This window comes from Coregonus lavaretus (genome assembly GCF_964263955.1).
Source record: "Coregonus lavaretus genome assembly, chromosome: 18".
Classification (NCBI taxonomy): Eukaryota; Metazoa; Chordata; class Actinopteri; order Salmoniformes; family Salmonidae; genus Coregonus; species Coregonus lavaretus.
Window position 1 is genome coordinate 45,999,822 of NC_140005.1, and position 17,210 is coordinate 46,017,031.

At 40.6% G+C, this 17,210-nt stretch overlaps 1 protein-coding gene across 1 annotated transcript in view; it reads right to left on the minus strand.

Annotated features, from left to right (window-relative positions):
• LOC311145665 (ALK tyrosine kinase receptor-like) overlaps positions 1–17,210 on the minus strand; it is a gene marked incomplete at both ends in the record, with an annotated part of 155,661 nt that overhangs the window by 36,122 nt on the left and 102,329 nt on the right. Inside the window, 3 exons of the mRNA XM_084181928.1 lie at positions 4,393–4,531; positions 5,501–5,608; positions 14,914–15,061. Coding sequence (XP_084038054.1) covers positions 4,393–4,531; positions 5,501–5,608; positions 14,914–15,061 — 395 coding nt within the window. The remainder of the gene's footprint in view (positions 1–4,392; positions 4,532–5,500; positions 5,609–14,913; positions 15,062–17,210) is intronic.

Consider the following 17,210-nt stretch of genomic DNA (forward strand, 5'->3'; position numbering starts at 1 on the left):
GCCAGACCTGGGCAGAAAATAGTTGTGTTTTGTAATTTATTTGAAAATTCAAACTTTTCAAAATCAACTATTTTCTTTGATATTCAAATACGGGTTTCAGAAAAACTAATACAATTTGAAAGTATTTTGAATACTTCTCAGAAAACCAAGGTATTTTAATATATGCAATATATTTAAAAACCCCAAAAAACATTTTGTGATGGCTGCCAAATATCTTATGAAAAACCAAAAACTAAAACAGTTAGTTGAATTAGTCTAAATAAACACTGAACAACAAAATATGTAAAGTGTCCCATGTTTTATGAGCTGAAATAAAAGATCCCAGAAATGTTCCACACACACAAAAAGCTTATTTCTCTCAAATTCTGTGCACAAATGTGTTTACATCCCTGTTAGTGAGCAATTCTCCTTTGCCAAGATAATCCATCCACTTGACAGGTGTGGCATATCAAGAAGCTGATTAAACAGCATGATCATTACACAGGTGCACTTTGTGCTGGGGACAATGAAAGGCCACTCTAAAATGTGCAGTTTTGTCACACAACACAATGCCATAGATGTCTCAAGTTTTGAGGGAGTGTGCAATTGGCATGCTGACTGCAGGAATGTCCACCAGAGATGTTGCCAGAGAATTGAATGTTATTTTCTCTACCATAAGCCGCTTCCAACATCGTTTTAGAGAATTTGGCAGTACGTCCAACCGGCCTCACAATCGCAGACCATGTGTAACTATGCCAGCCCAGGACCTCCACATCCGGCTTCTTCACCTGCGGGATAGTATGAGACCAGCCACCCAGACAGCTGATGAAACTGAGGAGTGTTTCTTTCTGTAATAAAGCCCTTTTGTGGGGAAAAACATATTCTGATTAGCTGGGCATGGCTCCTCAGTGGGTGCCCTCCCAGGCCCACTCATGGCTGCGCCCCTGCCCAGTAATGTGAAATTCATAGATTAGGGCCTAATTAATATATTTAAATTGACTGATTTCCTTATACGAACTGTAACTCAGTAAAAGCATTGAAATTGTTGCATGTTGCGTTTACATTTTTGTTCAGTATATGATCATAAATACATGGTTTGGAGGGCTCCTAGATATTCATCTTTAAATATCCTATAGCTAGAATAAGTACATGAGGGACATGGAATCACCTCAACATTAGAGTAGACCACTTTTGCAGCTTCAAAATGACGTAACACATACACTGAGGATACAAAACATTAAGAACACCTGCTCTTTCCATGACATAGACTGACCAGATGAATCCAGGTGAAAGCTATGATCCCTTATTGATATCACTTGTTAAATCCACTTCAATCAGTGTAGGTTTGTATTTATTATGCATCCCCATTTCCAGCAGCAGGCAATGATTGATAATGTCAAAAGCCGCACTGAAGTCTAACAAAACAGCCCCCATAATCTTTTGATCATCAATTTCTCTCAGCCAATCATCAATCATTTGTGTAAGTGCTGTGATGTTGAATGTCCTTCCCTATAAGCGTGCTGAAAGTCTGTTGTCAATTTGTTTACTGTAAAATAGCATTGTATCTGGTCAAACATTTTTTCCAAAAGTTTACTAAGGGTTGGTAAAAGGCTGATTGGTCAGCTATTTGAGCCAGTACAGGGGGCTTTACTATTCTTGCTTCCCTCCAAGCCTGAGGGGACACACTTTCTAGTAGGCTTAAATGGAAGATATGGCAAATAGGAGTGACAATATGATGATAATGATTTTTAAGCCTTGAGACAGTTGAGACATAGATTGTTTATGTGTGCCATTTAGAGGGCAAGTGTGCCATATGTGTGCCATTTAGAGGGCAAGACACAATATTGAAGTGCCTTTGAACAGGGTATGTTAGTAGATTTCAGGCGTACCGGTTTGTGTCAAGAACTGCAACGCTGCTGGGTTTTTCACACTCAACAGTTTCCTGTGTGTATCAAGAATGGTCCACCACCCAAAGGACATCCAGCCAACTTGGCACAACTGTGGGAAGCATTGGAGTCAATATGGGCCAGCATCCCTGTGGAACGCTTTTGACACCTTGACGAATTGAGGCTGTTCTGAGGGCAAAAGGGGGCTGCAACTCAGTATTAGGAAGGTGTTCCTAATGTTTGGTATCCTAAGTGTATATTTTCATAATAAGTGAGACATAAGGTAATACAGTAACACTTGACATCAAGTTATTATACATGTGTAGTAACTTTGTGATTATTACAATAACAACATTATTGTTACATAGGACTCTGGAAATTGCTTTAGAATAGCATAATTACATAAATTGTGTGGATTATAATTACCTAAGGCATTTCAACTGGAACAAACATTTCAGTAACAAGTGCAAAAAAATCTAACTGATTCGATTAGTTTAGAAAAATGTATGTTATATATCTTTGTGTAGCATAAGAGTAATCAATCAAACATAGATATTGAAACAAACGATAAATAAATTAAATCTACCTGCAATAGAGCATGCTGGGAAATATGATAATGATGGGTGTGGTTTTGGTTGAAAGTGATGAGTATGAGTTTCAGGCCCCTGTATTAGGCTAAAATTAGGCCCTCAAAATAAGGCCTTATGAAATACGTATGGTATTGTGTTAAAGTATATATTTTTATGATAACATATTCGCTTAGTATTTCACTTGCTGAAGTCCATAGGACTGAAAATGGATGAATGCAACAGCCATTTGTAGTTGTCACTAACAAATACAGTCATGGGTGGTAACTCTACAATGTACTTGAAAGGCAAGGCACTCTGGGAAATACTGTATGTGAATAAGGCTTTAGAGTAAGCAGTGTATTAATTTAACACTGTTCCGGTGTCTCTATGAGTCCACAGACTCCACACTTTCAGAGTCGATTTAACACACTCTGTTATTATTTGTTTAACACTGGAGGATCAAGGACATTCAGAGATTTGTCCTGAAGCCACTCCTGCGTTGTTCTTGGCTCCTTGCTTAGGGTCGTTGTCCTGTTGGAAGGTGAACCTTCGCCCCAGTCTGAGGTACTGAGCACTATGGAGCAGGTTTTCATCAAGGATCTCTCTGTACTTTGCTCTGTTCATCTTTGCCTCGATCCTGACTCCTGACTAGTCTCACAGTCCATGCCGCTGAAAAACATCCCCCCAGCATGATGCTGCCACCGCCATGCCTCACCGTAGGGATAGTGCCAGGTTTCATCCAGACGTGACGCTTGGCATTCAGGCCAAAGAGTTCTATCTTGGTTTCATCAGACCAGAGAATGTTCATGTGCCTTTTACTGAGGAGTGGCTTCCGTCTGGCCACTGTACCATAAAGGCCTGATTGGTGGAGTGCTGCAGATATGGTTGTCCTTCTGGAAGGTTCTCCCATCTCCACAGAGGACCTCTAGAGCTCTGTCAGAGTGACCATCTGGTTCTTGGTCACCTCCCTGACCAAGGCCCTTCTCCCCCGATTGCTCAGTTTGGCCGGGTGGCCAGCTCTAGGAAGAGTCTTGGTGGTTACAAACTTCTTCCCTTTAAGAATGATGGAGGTCACTGTGTTCTTGGTTTTTGCTCTGACATGCAATGTCAACTGTGGGACCTTATATAGACAGGTGTGTGCCTTTCCAAATAATTTCCAATCAATTGAATTTACCACAGGTGGACTCCAATCAAGTTGTAGAAACATCTCAAGGATGATCAATGGAAACAGGATGGACCTGAGCTCAATTTCAAGTCTCATAGCAAAGGGTCTGAATACTTATGTAAATAAGGTATTTCTGTTTTTTGAGGCAAACCTTTCACTTTGTCATTATGGGGTATTGTTTGTAGACTGCTGATGATATAAAAAAAAAATCAATTTTAGAATAAGGCTGTAACGTAACAAATGTGGAAAAAGTCAAGGGGTCTGAATACTTTCTGAAGGCACTGTAAAGATCAAACACTGTATCTGTCAGAAAGATTGGAATAGTATAGGAGATGTCGTGTGCTCTATTCATTCTATATCTATTTTCAACATGCAGTTACAGATACAGCCCGCCATTAGTTTAAGGCAACCTATCCAGTACTTTCATTTAAGTAGTCACTTCCTGAGATCTGAATTGAAATAGTTTAAAAAAATTAGTTGCTTTCTCAGATCTGTTTTCAAATAGTTTTTAAAAGTAGTTAGTTTCTGAGATCTGTATTCAAATTTGTAATTTTTAGTTGTAGTCACCTCCAAAGTACCTATTCGTCCCCCAGATTTTTTACAACTTTCCACAGACCATAGTTACAACTATAGATATCCCAGTTCTGGCGCACACACCCACACGCGCACACCCACACACCCACACCCACACGCACATGCACACGTACACGCACGCGCACAAGCAAGCGCGCGCACACACACACACACACACACCACACACACACAGTCCTTCACAATACACACAGTGTTTTACCTGCCGCTCCAGACTTCCCATTGCGCCCTGGTACATTGGAGTCGTCCATCAACTCATCCTGGCTGTCCGATTGGCTGCTGTACCCACGTCCCCCACCCCCACCTGCGATGATCAGGGGGATGTGGACACCCCTCTGTACCTGTTACCATGGCAAATGAGTCAGTGTGACGTTATCAACCTCTAGCAGAGCCATACTCAACAGGCGGACCGCAGCTCGGATCCGGAACCAGAACGTGGTCAATAAACATATAAATACTTGGAACCCACTTGATACCTGGTATCATAAGATCACACATAAGACATGGCAAAATATGTACAATTGCAGGAAATGAGCTTTCAAACTGCTACATTTTCTCACCACAAAATGTGTAAAATTGCAGGAAATTAGCTTTCGACTGGAAATTGTTCTCTCTGCCAATAAGAGGGGTGTGAACAAGAGATCTGGGACCAGGCTAGTCCTTTTACTGAATATAGTGTGTTATTCTTCGCCTCTCCCCAACAGACTCGGGAGAGGCGAAGGTCGAGAGGCATGCATCCTCCGAAACATGACCTTCCAGGGGTGGGGTTGTTACTACGCCAATAAATGACAATATTCATCTGGACGTTTGCCACCCAGGAAATTTGTGTGACCGGACCTTCTCAAATAGTACTTGAATAACCGTGCTCTAGCATATATTATACATTTAATGTGTGTGTGCTTAGACCCGCTTCAGCCCAGCTTCAATTAAAAAGGAACAGGTGAGGGACTTATATATTCATAAATCATCTAAATCATCAAATATATCCCCTTTCCTTTAACTTCCTTTCCTCATCAGATTCATTCCCTTTCCTTCCTTCCTTCCTTCCTTCCTTCCTTCCTTCCTTCCTTCCTTCCTTCCTTCCTTCCTTCCTTCCTTCCTTCCTTCCTTCCTTCCTTCCTTCCTTCCTTCCTTCCTTCCTTCCTTCCTTCCTTCCTTCCTTCCTTCCTTCCTTCCTTTCTTCCTTCCTTCCTTCCTTCCTTCCTTCATCTGACAGTTGAAAGCAATATGAAAGCAATCTTTAGACCTATCAGTGATCAAGAAGGGCAAGAAAACAGCGAACATTTTGGGACGTGGCCTTCTCTCCTTACCTTGAACACATAGGTGGCTCCGCCTCCTCCGCCCCCGCCCCCTTTGACATGCGTCTTGTTGTCCAATGGCATCTGCTCCACACAGATCTTGTTCAGGATCTCGTTGGTCTACCAACGAGAATAGAGAAAGAGTGATTTCCTCAGTTTCTTTATTCAGAGTAAAATAACTAATTTGAGATACTGTATGTCTGTGCAATCCAGACTTCCTCATAAATGATGCATTGATGTTAATGGAAGATATCCACTGAAGTCAAGTTCCATGCTCAGATCTTTAGTTTGGATTGGGCCTTTACTAGCCTAGTAGCCTATTCCCAGGTCTGTTTGTGGTGTCTTGCCAACTTCAACAGTCATTGTCATGCCAAACCAGACATGACCAAGACCATAGGAGTTGGCAAGACAGCACAAAGAGATCTGGGACCAGGCCTTTTACTGCATCTAGTGTGTTATTCTACCCAATCTGCCCATCACCAACTTGGGCTATTGTAACAAATGAGAGATGTATCGAAAGCCAAACGACTAGCGGAGTTGATGACAGGTAATAATAACCAAACAGCCAAGTCAGCACCCTTCCTTCCAACCCAAAACCTTTCATCAATTTTGGCCAGTGCCCAGATGGGAGCGGCGAGAGCTCAATTTCACATAGAATTACCCCTAACATGCTGAACACACCGCACGCGTCACGTGCGTTGTAAAATAAATTTACACATGCATGTTATTCAATCATTGCACCCACACTGCTCGCGCGCGTCAACGAGAGTCTGCGTGGCCAGGCGCTAAAATAGAACTCTGTCCTATTTGTGACGCTCAACGCGCTGCAAGTCCTGCCTCTCCCATCTCCTCATTGGTTTTTAGGAGCATCTACCCACGTGGGTGATTGAAAGATGAACTGAGGTCCACACTCCAGTACAGTTGGTTGTGGTAATGCACCATAAAGTTGGTTGCCAACTGCCATATAAAGTCCAAAGAAGAGGAAGAAACTTTTACTGTTTTATCTGTGGATTAATTGTCGGAGTAGAGGACTTTGTGCATTTCAGGTAAAATAACAACCCAATGTTTATATCCCAGGACAAATTAGCTAGCAACAGCAAGCTATCTAAATTGCCATAAATGTTTAATCCTTTTCGACTGGGAAGCATGTAACCTTTACCCCTGGCTGTTGCTCTTGCCATCGCCAGGGTTGAGGCACAGAGTGTGTGTGTGTAAGGGGATACAACAGAAATGTGTCTTCCACATTTAACCCCTCTCTCAGAGAGGTGCAGGGGTCTGCTTTATTCGACATCCACGTCATCGGCTCCCGGGAAGTAGTTGTTGGTGGTTAACGGCCTTGCTCAAGGGCAGAACGGCAGATTTTGCCACCTTACTGGCTCGGGGATTCAAACCATTGAGCTTTTTTACTGGCCCAATGCTCTTAACCCCTAGGTACCTGCCGCCCGTGTGTGTGTGCGTGTGCGTGTCTGATATGGTTTGTAAAAGGATATTAATACTCCTACAGAGGGGAGGCTGTTTGAGAAACACTGAACACACCAACAGCCTGAACTAATCAGTTTTAAAAGCACCAACCCCATTTGAGAGTATCTACTCTCTTCGGGATTATAGACCTGATAGAAATTAACTGAGAGTCTGAGACCTCAAATGATTCCAGTTCCCCACTGTCAATGTGTCTGGGCCACCTCTCTGCTTGTCCTTGTCTGACATTTTTCTCCAATTTATTTGATTAATTTTCCAAATTATTCCTGACTGAGAACTCCAAAGTATAAGACAACTCTGGGATGAAGCCAAAAACAACATGATGGAATGAGAGTCAATTCATTCCAATAACATTTACAGTTAAAATGCCAAGGCACTTGATGGGATATCAATTCAAACATGCTCCCTTGTCGTGTGAGATATCCCTGAGACTTCAACATTCCAGTTTGGATCGAGTTAGGCCACTGCTGTTGTCTATAATAGGCTATTTATGCAATTGTGAAGATCTGACAGAATTGCATATAGGTGTATAAGTGATAAAGCAACGATTCCACCTGGCTTATCAGAAGGCAAAATGAAGCATTACTATAGCCCCAAACACACCAGACTAAGAACCCTGGTTTTCCCCTTCTTATATATACAGTCCTCTTAGATCTGCACAGTCCTTGAAAAAGGTATACCCAAACACATTTCAGCCCAGTTTGAACAAAAAAGGGAATCAAAAAATCCCCCAAAACATATTCATTACCCCAGGACATTTCAACTGGTGACTGTTTGTCCTGTCAATAAATCTTTCTGATTGATGCAGAAATAGACTCATTTTTCTTAATTTTCCTGGATAGTGTAGTGTATGAAGAATTATGACTTTGCTAATGTTTTCAAGTGGAACCTGAGTGGATGTTTATTCTGTTTTAGAGGGAGCCGTTTTAGAGGAACACCATAGAACAGAGGAAGTCTGTTGTGTGGAGACAGGTGATTGGTCTGTAGGGGAACACCCATATCAGATTACATAGCATATATACCACAGTTAGGACAGAGGAGAAGCAGAATAATCATATTAGAGATGGGGCGATTATTCTCCGGGTATCTGCAGGTATCTGTAAATCGACGCTGTAACCCTTTGTAATGAATAAACCTTATGATAAAAATACAGCGTCAGCGGGTCCTCCTTGGTCATCACAGCATAATTAGCAACGTTAACTCGACACTACAAAATGGCGACGAGGAATTTGGTTGTGTTGCGTTTTTTCCTCAGCGTTTCATTCATGGGCGCCGAGCTGACTCTGGCTCCAGAGGCAGATAAGGGTGAGTTTTCTCGCTACTTTGGGCTCTGGTTAGTTTGTGTGTCTGTGTGTGTGCGTTGAAAGAATGCACCGTTAAAGAACTTGCGTGTGTGCGTTGCTGATGTGCTGTGGGATAAGAGTCGATTCTAAATTTGTTTGCGCTGGTAAACAACGCAAAAAGGGGGGAGTGTCTATAGGGATATTTTGCTTTAATAAAAGTTCAAGAAGAATAGATTGAGAGGAATAAGGCCAAGGTATATGTGTGCAACTTAGAACCGCTGCGAATCTACGGTAGCCCTTTTAATGAGGCGATCTCTAGGATGGGCCAAAAATCCTTATAACACGTTAGGTGAAGTTAGGTAAGTCCATGGGGCTTGAGGCTGTGGTATATAATTCAATTGTATGTTACCTCTCAGCATGTGGTTGACAAATCATTTTGATTGATGTGACCGCTCATTGAATTTCCGCGGGAACTCGTGGTAGCAGAAATTTAGAGGACAAAGGATTTTACGACGCGGCGGAGGTAAAAATGCTACATGCTACATGCTAATTGCTAAATGATACATGCTACATGCTAATTTTTTACCTTGGGGGTCCATTGGAATGGATCGAGCCTCCAGAACTGTGTTTAGGATAGTGTGGGATTGTGTCCTATGGTTTGTGAGCTCTGTTAAGTGTTATTGTTTGTCTATGAGGGGTAAAAGAGAGGAAGTACAGCGGGACTGTTAACTTTCTGTTGTCTGGCGTGGAGAGAGCTGGGAGAGAGCTCCTTCCACTGTGAAATCGTATTGATGTTTGAACTGCGCATGCGCGTGATTTTATGACACTAGAGTGACGTAGGGGTAAATATGCCACTCCTCTGCTACACTCCTCTGCGGGGAGATACAGACAAACGAAGAGAGAGGAGAAGAGTTAGTCTAATAGTGTATTCTGGTTGTTACATCGGCTGTTGTTTAAAGATGAAACTATTTGAGACCTATCGAATTGATAAATGAGAGAGAGATGTTGACGGATTAAAAATAAAAATAATTAAATAAATAAATAAATAAAACATGTTATTGAGCTATTTATACGATTCCTGAGTTAATTCTTAGCGCGAATGTGACTAGAGGAATATTGAATGGTTGAAATAACTCAGTGACTGCATGAACTACTAAATTCTTGTCTGTTTCTTTGTTCTTTTGTGATATGAGAGACGATAAGAGGAACGAGGAGAGAGAGAGAGAGAGCAGAAGTGCTGACGTGTACATCATGCGACAGGGTGTGACGCGACAGAGTCTGCTGCGACAGGATCAAGTCAAAAATCAAGGCCAGTACTGTTTTGTTTACAAAAACCTACCTTCCTATTAAGGATAATTTGTGTGCCTAGCATATTTGATGTTATGACAATTTCACAGGGACTTGGCAAAAGACTGATCAATTGATGGAATTGCATATTGGAGTTGTTGTGCATGAGTGGGTTTGATTAGAGTTGAGTGGGGGAATCGAGTACTGACATTATTCTGTACAATTAAGGTAATTGGGTGCTTATTAAGCAATTCGTTTGTGAGTACTGTAGTGTTGTAGGATTAGAAGTCTTTCTTTTTTTGGATTGCTCTGAAGTTGACTACTTTAATTTACTTTCCTGATTCGATGTGGTAAGATTGCCATTAATCAATAATTTGGTAAAATAAAATAAAATGAATAAATAAATAAATCGATGAATAAATTAATTGATTAATTAATTAATTTGGGGAAGAAGAAAAAAAATATTTAGAAAGAAAAAAATAGGGAGGAAGCCATAAGCTATATAGTCTAAAATAAAAATAATTCACAATAAAGGAATATAAAATAGTTGTTACATGGGGGAAAAAGGACATAAGAACTATGAAAGTAATTACACCTGTTGATATAGTTGAAAATAGTAAACATTGCAATACCATTAACTAAAGGACGGCGGCAGGTAGCGGGGCGGCAGGTAGCGTAGTGGTTAAGAGCGTTGTGCCAGTAACCGAAAGGTCGCTGGTTCTAATCCCCGAGCCAACTAGGTGAAAAATCTGTCGATGTGCCCTTGAGCAAGGCACTTAACCCTAATTGCTCCTGTAAGTCGCTCTGGATAAGAGCATCTGCTAAATAATGTAAATGTAAAGGTTATCTGGAAAAGGGAATAAAAGTTGGCCTGACATTGAACAACCATAGCTAATAGAAGGAATCTTAACCCTGATGTCATCAACATGATGAAGATGAACGAATAATAATAAAGAATAATAATAGAGAGAGGATAAGCAGAAACGATGATAAAGATTAATCCAAAACTCCAAAAGAAGAAGAAAATGAGATGTCTGGAAACTAAGAGAAGAGTGAGGTTAAGGAAGATGGAACTTGAAGATGATGATGATGATGATGATGATGATCAGAGTGATTGAGAAGAGATCATGGGTGGATATGACTCTGTGATTAGAAGAAAGTTGGCAAGAGAGGAAAGAAGAAGGATACTAGAGATTTGATCTCTGATGGAAGTTGAAGGAAGAAGGATACAAGAGATTCGAGTTCTGATGAAAGCAAAGATGAAGACAGCGATGAAGATTTGGAGATTAAAGGTGCTTCATGTTCAAGAGGATTTTATTCTACAATGATTAGTAAAGAAGAAATAGAAAGAGATATAGACTGATGTGTATTATGCCTGGATAAGGGGAATAATTTAGAAGAGACAAAGAGAACTGGAAGAACAACTCAAGAAGCTGAACATACAGAAGAGAAGAAAAAACTGCTGAGAAAAGGATCCCAAGAATTGGAGGAGAAGAATACATTGAGGAAAGGAAAGAGAGCAAAAGTAAGAAGATGATGGAAGATGATATTTCGAGGACAGAACTTAGAATATAAGCTTTTGAAGAATACCGATATGTAAACAACAAGAAAGAACAGGACCAAGAAACTCTCAGTAAGCTTGATGAAATACAACTGGGGGAGAAGAAGAAGGAGAAGAAAAGCTTTGGTTATGAAGAATCAATGTGCACCAAATCAACAATTACTGCTACAGCTTCAACTGAACAAGGTCAAATGCAATTGTATCAGCCACAACTAGTGGTACAAGTTGGTTCATATCCATAGATAGTTTCTGGAAAAAGGGAATTTCAGAGGAAGATACAGGAGCAAGTGAAGATCATCTGGAGGACAGGTGAACCCTTAAAGGAGCAAGGATTCTAGGAGTGCCTAGAAGATCCGAAGGGGGGTGTCAGCTGGTAGCACCAATTAGGGGAAAAAAAAAATCTAACAATTGAAGTGAAAACAAAGGACTATGAGAAGTGATAGTGGAAAAGCTTTTATCTGTGTTCAGCCTGAAGAGGTTACACATCTCACTATGTAAAATTGACTAATTAGGATAGGGATTTGAGGGAGTAAAACAGTTGATTACTCTTAAGGAACCAATTGAGCTCTGCTATAAGAATGAAAGAAAATTAAAATACTCATACTGGTATCAGAACATATACCTATTGCATTGTTGGGAAGAGAAGCATTGTGTAAGTTGAACTGTAAAATAAGATGTACACCAGACGGCTGTCTGGTAGAAGATTTTAAAAGAGTAGGGTTTTTGGGAATCATCTTTGCTTGAAAATATAATATCATAGGAAGGAGACAATCTGTCTGAAAAATATTGTTAAAAGGGGTGACTGTTATTCTTGGTTACATTCCTACACCAAGAGGTGAATAAGATTTCAAATTAGGCTAAAAGATGCTCAATCGTTTGCCAAGTCTGTGTGTAAAGAAATCATAAGCAGGTGGGGTCTTCCCGATCACATATTCTAAAATTAGTGGTAAAGGATTTTGTGGATAAATCAGTGAAATGGTTTTTGAAAAATTTGTGCGAAAGGATTTTGTGAATAAATCAGTGAAATGGTTTTTGAAAAGGTTTTTAAAAGTTAGGAGAAAAGTCAGATAAAAAAAAAAAAGTTAGGAAAACTAGGGTTGAAGGAACTCTAGGACAGTTAGCTAAGCTTCAATGTTAGTTAGTAGTAAGAGAGAGAGAACAGTGGTGAAGGGAAATTTACAGTTTAGTGGGAAGATAGATATGATAGGAGTTTAGATCTGTTAGGAGCAGATGCATTGAGAAAGTATGCGTTGCTGAATGATAAGAGAAGATTGAGGGTGATTGCAGTATCTATATTTACAATTCCCAGCAGGAAGATGAAGGTGATTATAAGTGTATTTTTTATAATGAAAAGTTTGAAAGTGAGGGATTAGAGTTAGGATTGAGAGTTAATGTAGTGACACTAGTGGTGATAGATGGAAATACAAGTAAAGAGTTCAAAGCTTTGGGGAAACTAGATGAAACAACGACAATGACATCAACACTTTAGCATATTATAACAATAGTGAGAAGCAATTTAACTCTTTCAACATTGACAGTTATTAAAGCTATAAATATATCACATTTGATTACAAGGGAGCCAATCGCTCCAGCATCAATTTTAGAGGAAAATACTGTTATTAGGGTTAGGATGGGTGATAAAGCTAATTTTCTTGTAGATGTGAGAGAAAATAATGTAGTTGTGGAAACATTTGTTTAGGCCTAGGTTTAAGTGTTCTTGGTTAAATGAATTAACCAATGTGAATTTGTTAGATAGGAACAAAAATCAGTCAACAGCGCTTCATGAAGAATTGGAGGAAACCAGTGAGGGCTAAAAGCTGTTTTTGTTCAAATAAAACATATGATGGAAAGAGGATGTTTATGGGAATATTAGATGGTGATGATTATATGTTGACTTTGGGGTAAGCAGGAACATAAGGTTAGTAATGAGAAATATAATGTAACTTTTGAGGTTTAATTTAGTAAGGAGATAAGTTTTGAATGATAATGTGACTATTGAGGATTTTAGAGATATTTAGGGGTTTGTGGTGAGAGTATATATTCTTACCTATGGATGGAAAGGATATTGTTAGAAGTTGAAGCTTCCATATGAGGTTTTTAAAATTAAAAGAGGGGAAGCAAGGGGAAAGAGATACATCTGATTTTGAAAGAGATAAGTTTCATAGTCTGGGAAGCCTATCATTGGAGGATAAGTCTAAGAGAGAAGTGGGGATTTTTCCATGGTATGGTGTAAAATTGGGGAAGATAACATAGATAATATTACCTATAATTTGAAGGGTTTTGCAAATGAAACGATGAGGGTTTAACCTTCTGTCAAGACTCAAAGGAGTATTGATAGATAGATTTCAGAGGTTTCAATATTAGTGTGATTTTAGAATTTTGTTATGAATCAAAGGTGGGAATAGAATGTGATTCATTTTATATATCATTTTTATAATTTTAGTTGATATTGATGTTTTAATTTGAATGTGTTGTTTTGCAAAATATACTGTTTGGTCTATTATTTTCTTCCAGAAGCATTTGGGGGAATATGTAGAGATTCAAATGCTCAAACAAGGACAATATGAAGGGACTGGAGGAGATGGAACAAGGAAGGTGTGGAAATGTTCCGATTCCATCATCGACGATGCATTGGAAGTCGACACTGCTAAGGAGATGAAGTGTAGTGGACTACATTCCAGTGTCTGCAATGATATCGGTATTAATTTTTGTAGAATGATATTTGCTGTTATTGGATACATGTGGGGATCTCAGATGTTTTTGTTTATTTCTTGGAATGGTTAGGGATATGGAGTCTAGGCAGGGATAGATAGAATTCACAGTAGGGTCCGATGGGTCGACCAGCCTGAGTGTGGACATTTTGGAAAGTATTTTGTTTGCTGGGGCTTTCATGTGTATTTAATTGCAACATAGTTTCAAATGCATTGATAAAGATGTATGAATTGATCTGGAGTACTTAAGTGGTTGCCTGGGGCAGAGGGGCCGTGAGAGAATTTTACTGTCTTGATTGATGGATGGATATTTGGAAAGAAGGCTGCCAGACAGGTTTTTCGCTCTCACACTCCATAGAGATTTGTTCATATTTCATAGAAATGTATTCACACTCCATAGAGATGTTTTCATGTTTCATAGAAAGGTATTTACACTCCATAGAGAAAATTGTTTTTGGTTTATTGTTAAAAAATACTCAATAAGAGAAATTGTTACTTGTCATAATCCTATTATTTTTGTTTTTCGAGACTTAATTTGTCTCGAAGGGGGGAATATGTAGTGTATGAAGAATTATTACTTTGCTAATGTTTTCAAGTGGAACCTGAGAGGATGTTTATTCTGTTTTAGAGGGAGCCGTTTTAGAGGAACACCATAGAACAGAGGAAGTCTGTTGTGTGGAGACAGGTGATTGGTCTGTAGGGGAACACCCATATCAGATTACATAGCATATATAGCACAGTTAGGACAGAAGAGAAGCAGAATAATCATATTAGAGATGGGGCGATTATTCTCCGGGTATCTGCAGGTATCTGTAAATCGACGCTGTAACCCTTTGTTATGAATAAACCTTATGATAAAAATACAGCGTCAGCGGGTCCTCCTTGGTCATCACAGCATAATTAGCAACGTTAACTCGACACTACAATAGTCAACAGTTGAAGTGTCCTGGGGTAAGAAATGTTTTTTGGATCTACTCAGTCCTCTTAGATGTAAGTGCCTACCTAGGAGGTAGGAGCTAGTGGCTGATTTGGGATGGGGCATAAGTTTGAAAGTGTTGAGCCTTGACATTTATTCAGAATCGTTTTTGGGAAGATGGTACTCACATTGGGGCAGGCGTCCTCTCCTTTTTGGCCCACCAGGATGTGAAGCAACTCGCCCTCCTGAAGCAGGAAGTCTGCGGTGAGTTGGACACCATGTGACTTGGTCATGGTCAGTACACTGCGACCTCCAGCCGCCCCACAAGCTGTGATCCTGTTTTGGACATACACACAAACAGAAAGGAATGAACCGCTGGTACATAACGCATTATAAAATGCTTTAACTTAAAAGGCCCAGTATGTAGCATTGTGGGCTACCTGACCAAATTCACATAGAAATGTGAGTTATAGATCTGTCATCCTCATAGAAACCAAGTCTGTAAATCCGTTCTATGTGTGCTATTTCTATGCCTCCCATCCCTAAGGTTCACTTTTGCATCTTTTAATTTCAGTATGTACTCCAGCTTCAAACAGCTGAAAATACACTATTTATATATACACTGCTCAAAAAAATTAAGGGAACACTAAAATAACACATCCTAGATCTGAATGAATGAAATAATCTTATTAAATACTTTTTTCTTTACATAGTTGAATGTGCTGACAACAAAATCACACAAAAATGATCAATGGAAATCAAATTTATCAACCCATGGAGGTCTGGATTTGGAGTCACCCTCAAAATTAAAGTGGAAAACCACACTACAGGCTGATCCAATTTTGATGTAATGTCCATAAAACAAGTCAAAATGAGGCTCAGTAGTGTGTGTGGCCTCCACGTGCCTGTATGACCTCTCTACAACGCCTGGGCATGCTCCTGATGAGGTGGCGGATGGTCTCCTGAGGGATCTCCTCCCAGACCTGGACTAAAGCATCCGCCAACTCTGTGGTGCAACGTGGCGTTGGTGGATGGAGCGAGACATGATGTCCCAGATGTGCTCAATTGGATTCAGGTCTGGGGAACGGGCGGGCCAGTCCATAGCATCAATGCCTTCCTCTTGCAGGAACTGCTGACACACTCCAGCCACATGAGGTCTAGCATTGTCTTGCATTAGGAGGAACCCAGGGCCAACCGCACCAGCATATGGTCTCACAAGGGGTCTGAGGATCTCATCTCGGTACCTAATGGCAGTCAGGCTACCTCTGGCGAGCACATGGAGGGCTGTGCGGCCCCCCAAAGAAATGCCACCCCACACCATGACTGACCCACCGCCAAACCGGTCATGCTGGAGGATGTTGCAGGCAGCAGAACGTTCTCCACGGCGTGTCCAGACTCTGTCACGTCTGTCACATGCTCAGTGTGAACCTGCTTTCATCTGTGAAGAGCACAGGGCGCCAGTGGCGAATTTGCCAATCTTGGTGTTCTCTGGCAAATGCCAAACGTCCTGCACGGTGTTGGGCTGTAAGCACAACCCCCACCTGTGGACGTCGGGCCCTCATACCACCCTCATGGAGTCTGTTTCTTACCGTTTGAGCAGACACATGCACATTTGTGGCCTGCTGGAGGTCATTTTGCAGGGCTCTGGCAGTGCTCCTCCTGCTCCTCCTTGCACAAAGGCGGAGGTAGCAGTCCTGCTGCTGGGTTGTTGCCCTCCTACGGCCTCCTCCTCATCTCCTGATGTACAAGCCTGTCTCCTGGTAGCGCCTCCATGCTCTGGACACTACGCTGACAGACACAGCAAACCTTCTTGCCACAGCTCGCATTGATGTGCCATCCTGGATGAGCTGCACTACCTGAGCCACTTGTGTGGGTTGTAGACTCCGTCTCATGCTACCACTAGAGTGAAAGCACCGCCAGCATTCAAAAGTGACCAAAACATCAGCCAGGAAGCATAGGAACTGAGAAGTGGTCTGTGGTCACCACCTGCAAAACCAGTCCTTTATTGGGGATGTCTTGCTAATTGCCTATAATTTCCACCTGTTGTCTATTCCATTTGCACAACAGCATGTGACATGTATTGTCAATCAGTGTTTCTTCCTAAGTGGACAGTTTGATTTCACAGAAGTGTGATTGACTTGGAGTTACATTGTGTTGTTTAAGTGTTCCCTTTATTTTTTGGAGCAGTGTATATATATATATATATATATATATATATATATATATATATATATATATATATATTTCACAGTGGTTTAGATTGTACAATGATTCTCTGTATTTGTTTTGTCACATAAACTACATTTTAGCAACCAGGTAATGTCAGAGCGATTTCTACATATTGCAGATTTAAAGCTAGAATCCTTAATTGGTGAAACTACCATGTCCGTTTATAATAGTTCAACAACAAATAAGTTACTGCAAACAACAGACACTGTTTTTTTCCTCAGACATCATTGCACAGCAGAATATGCTCTGAAATGTA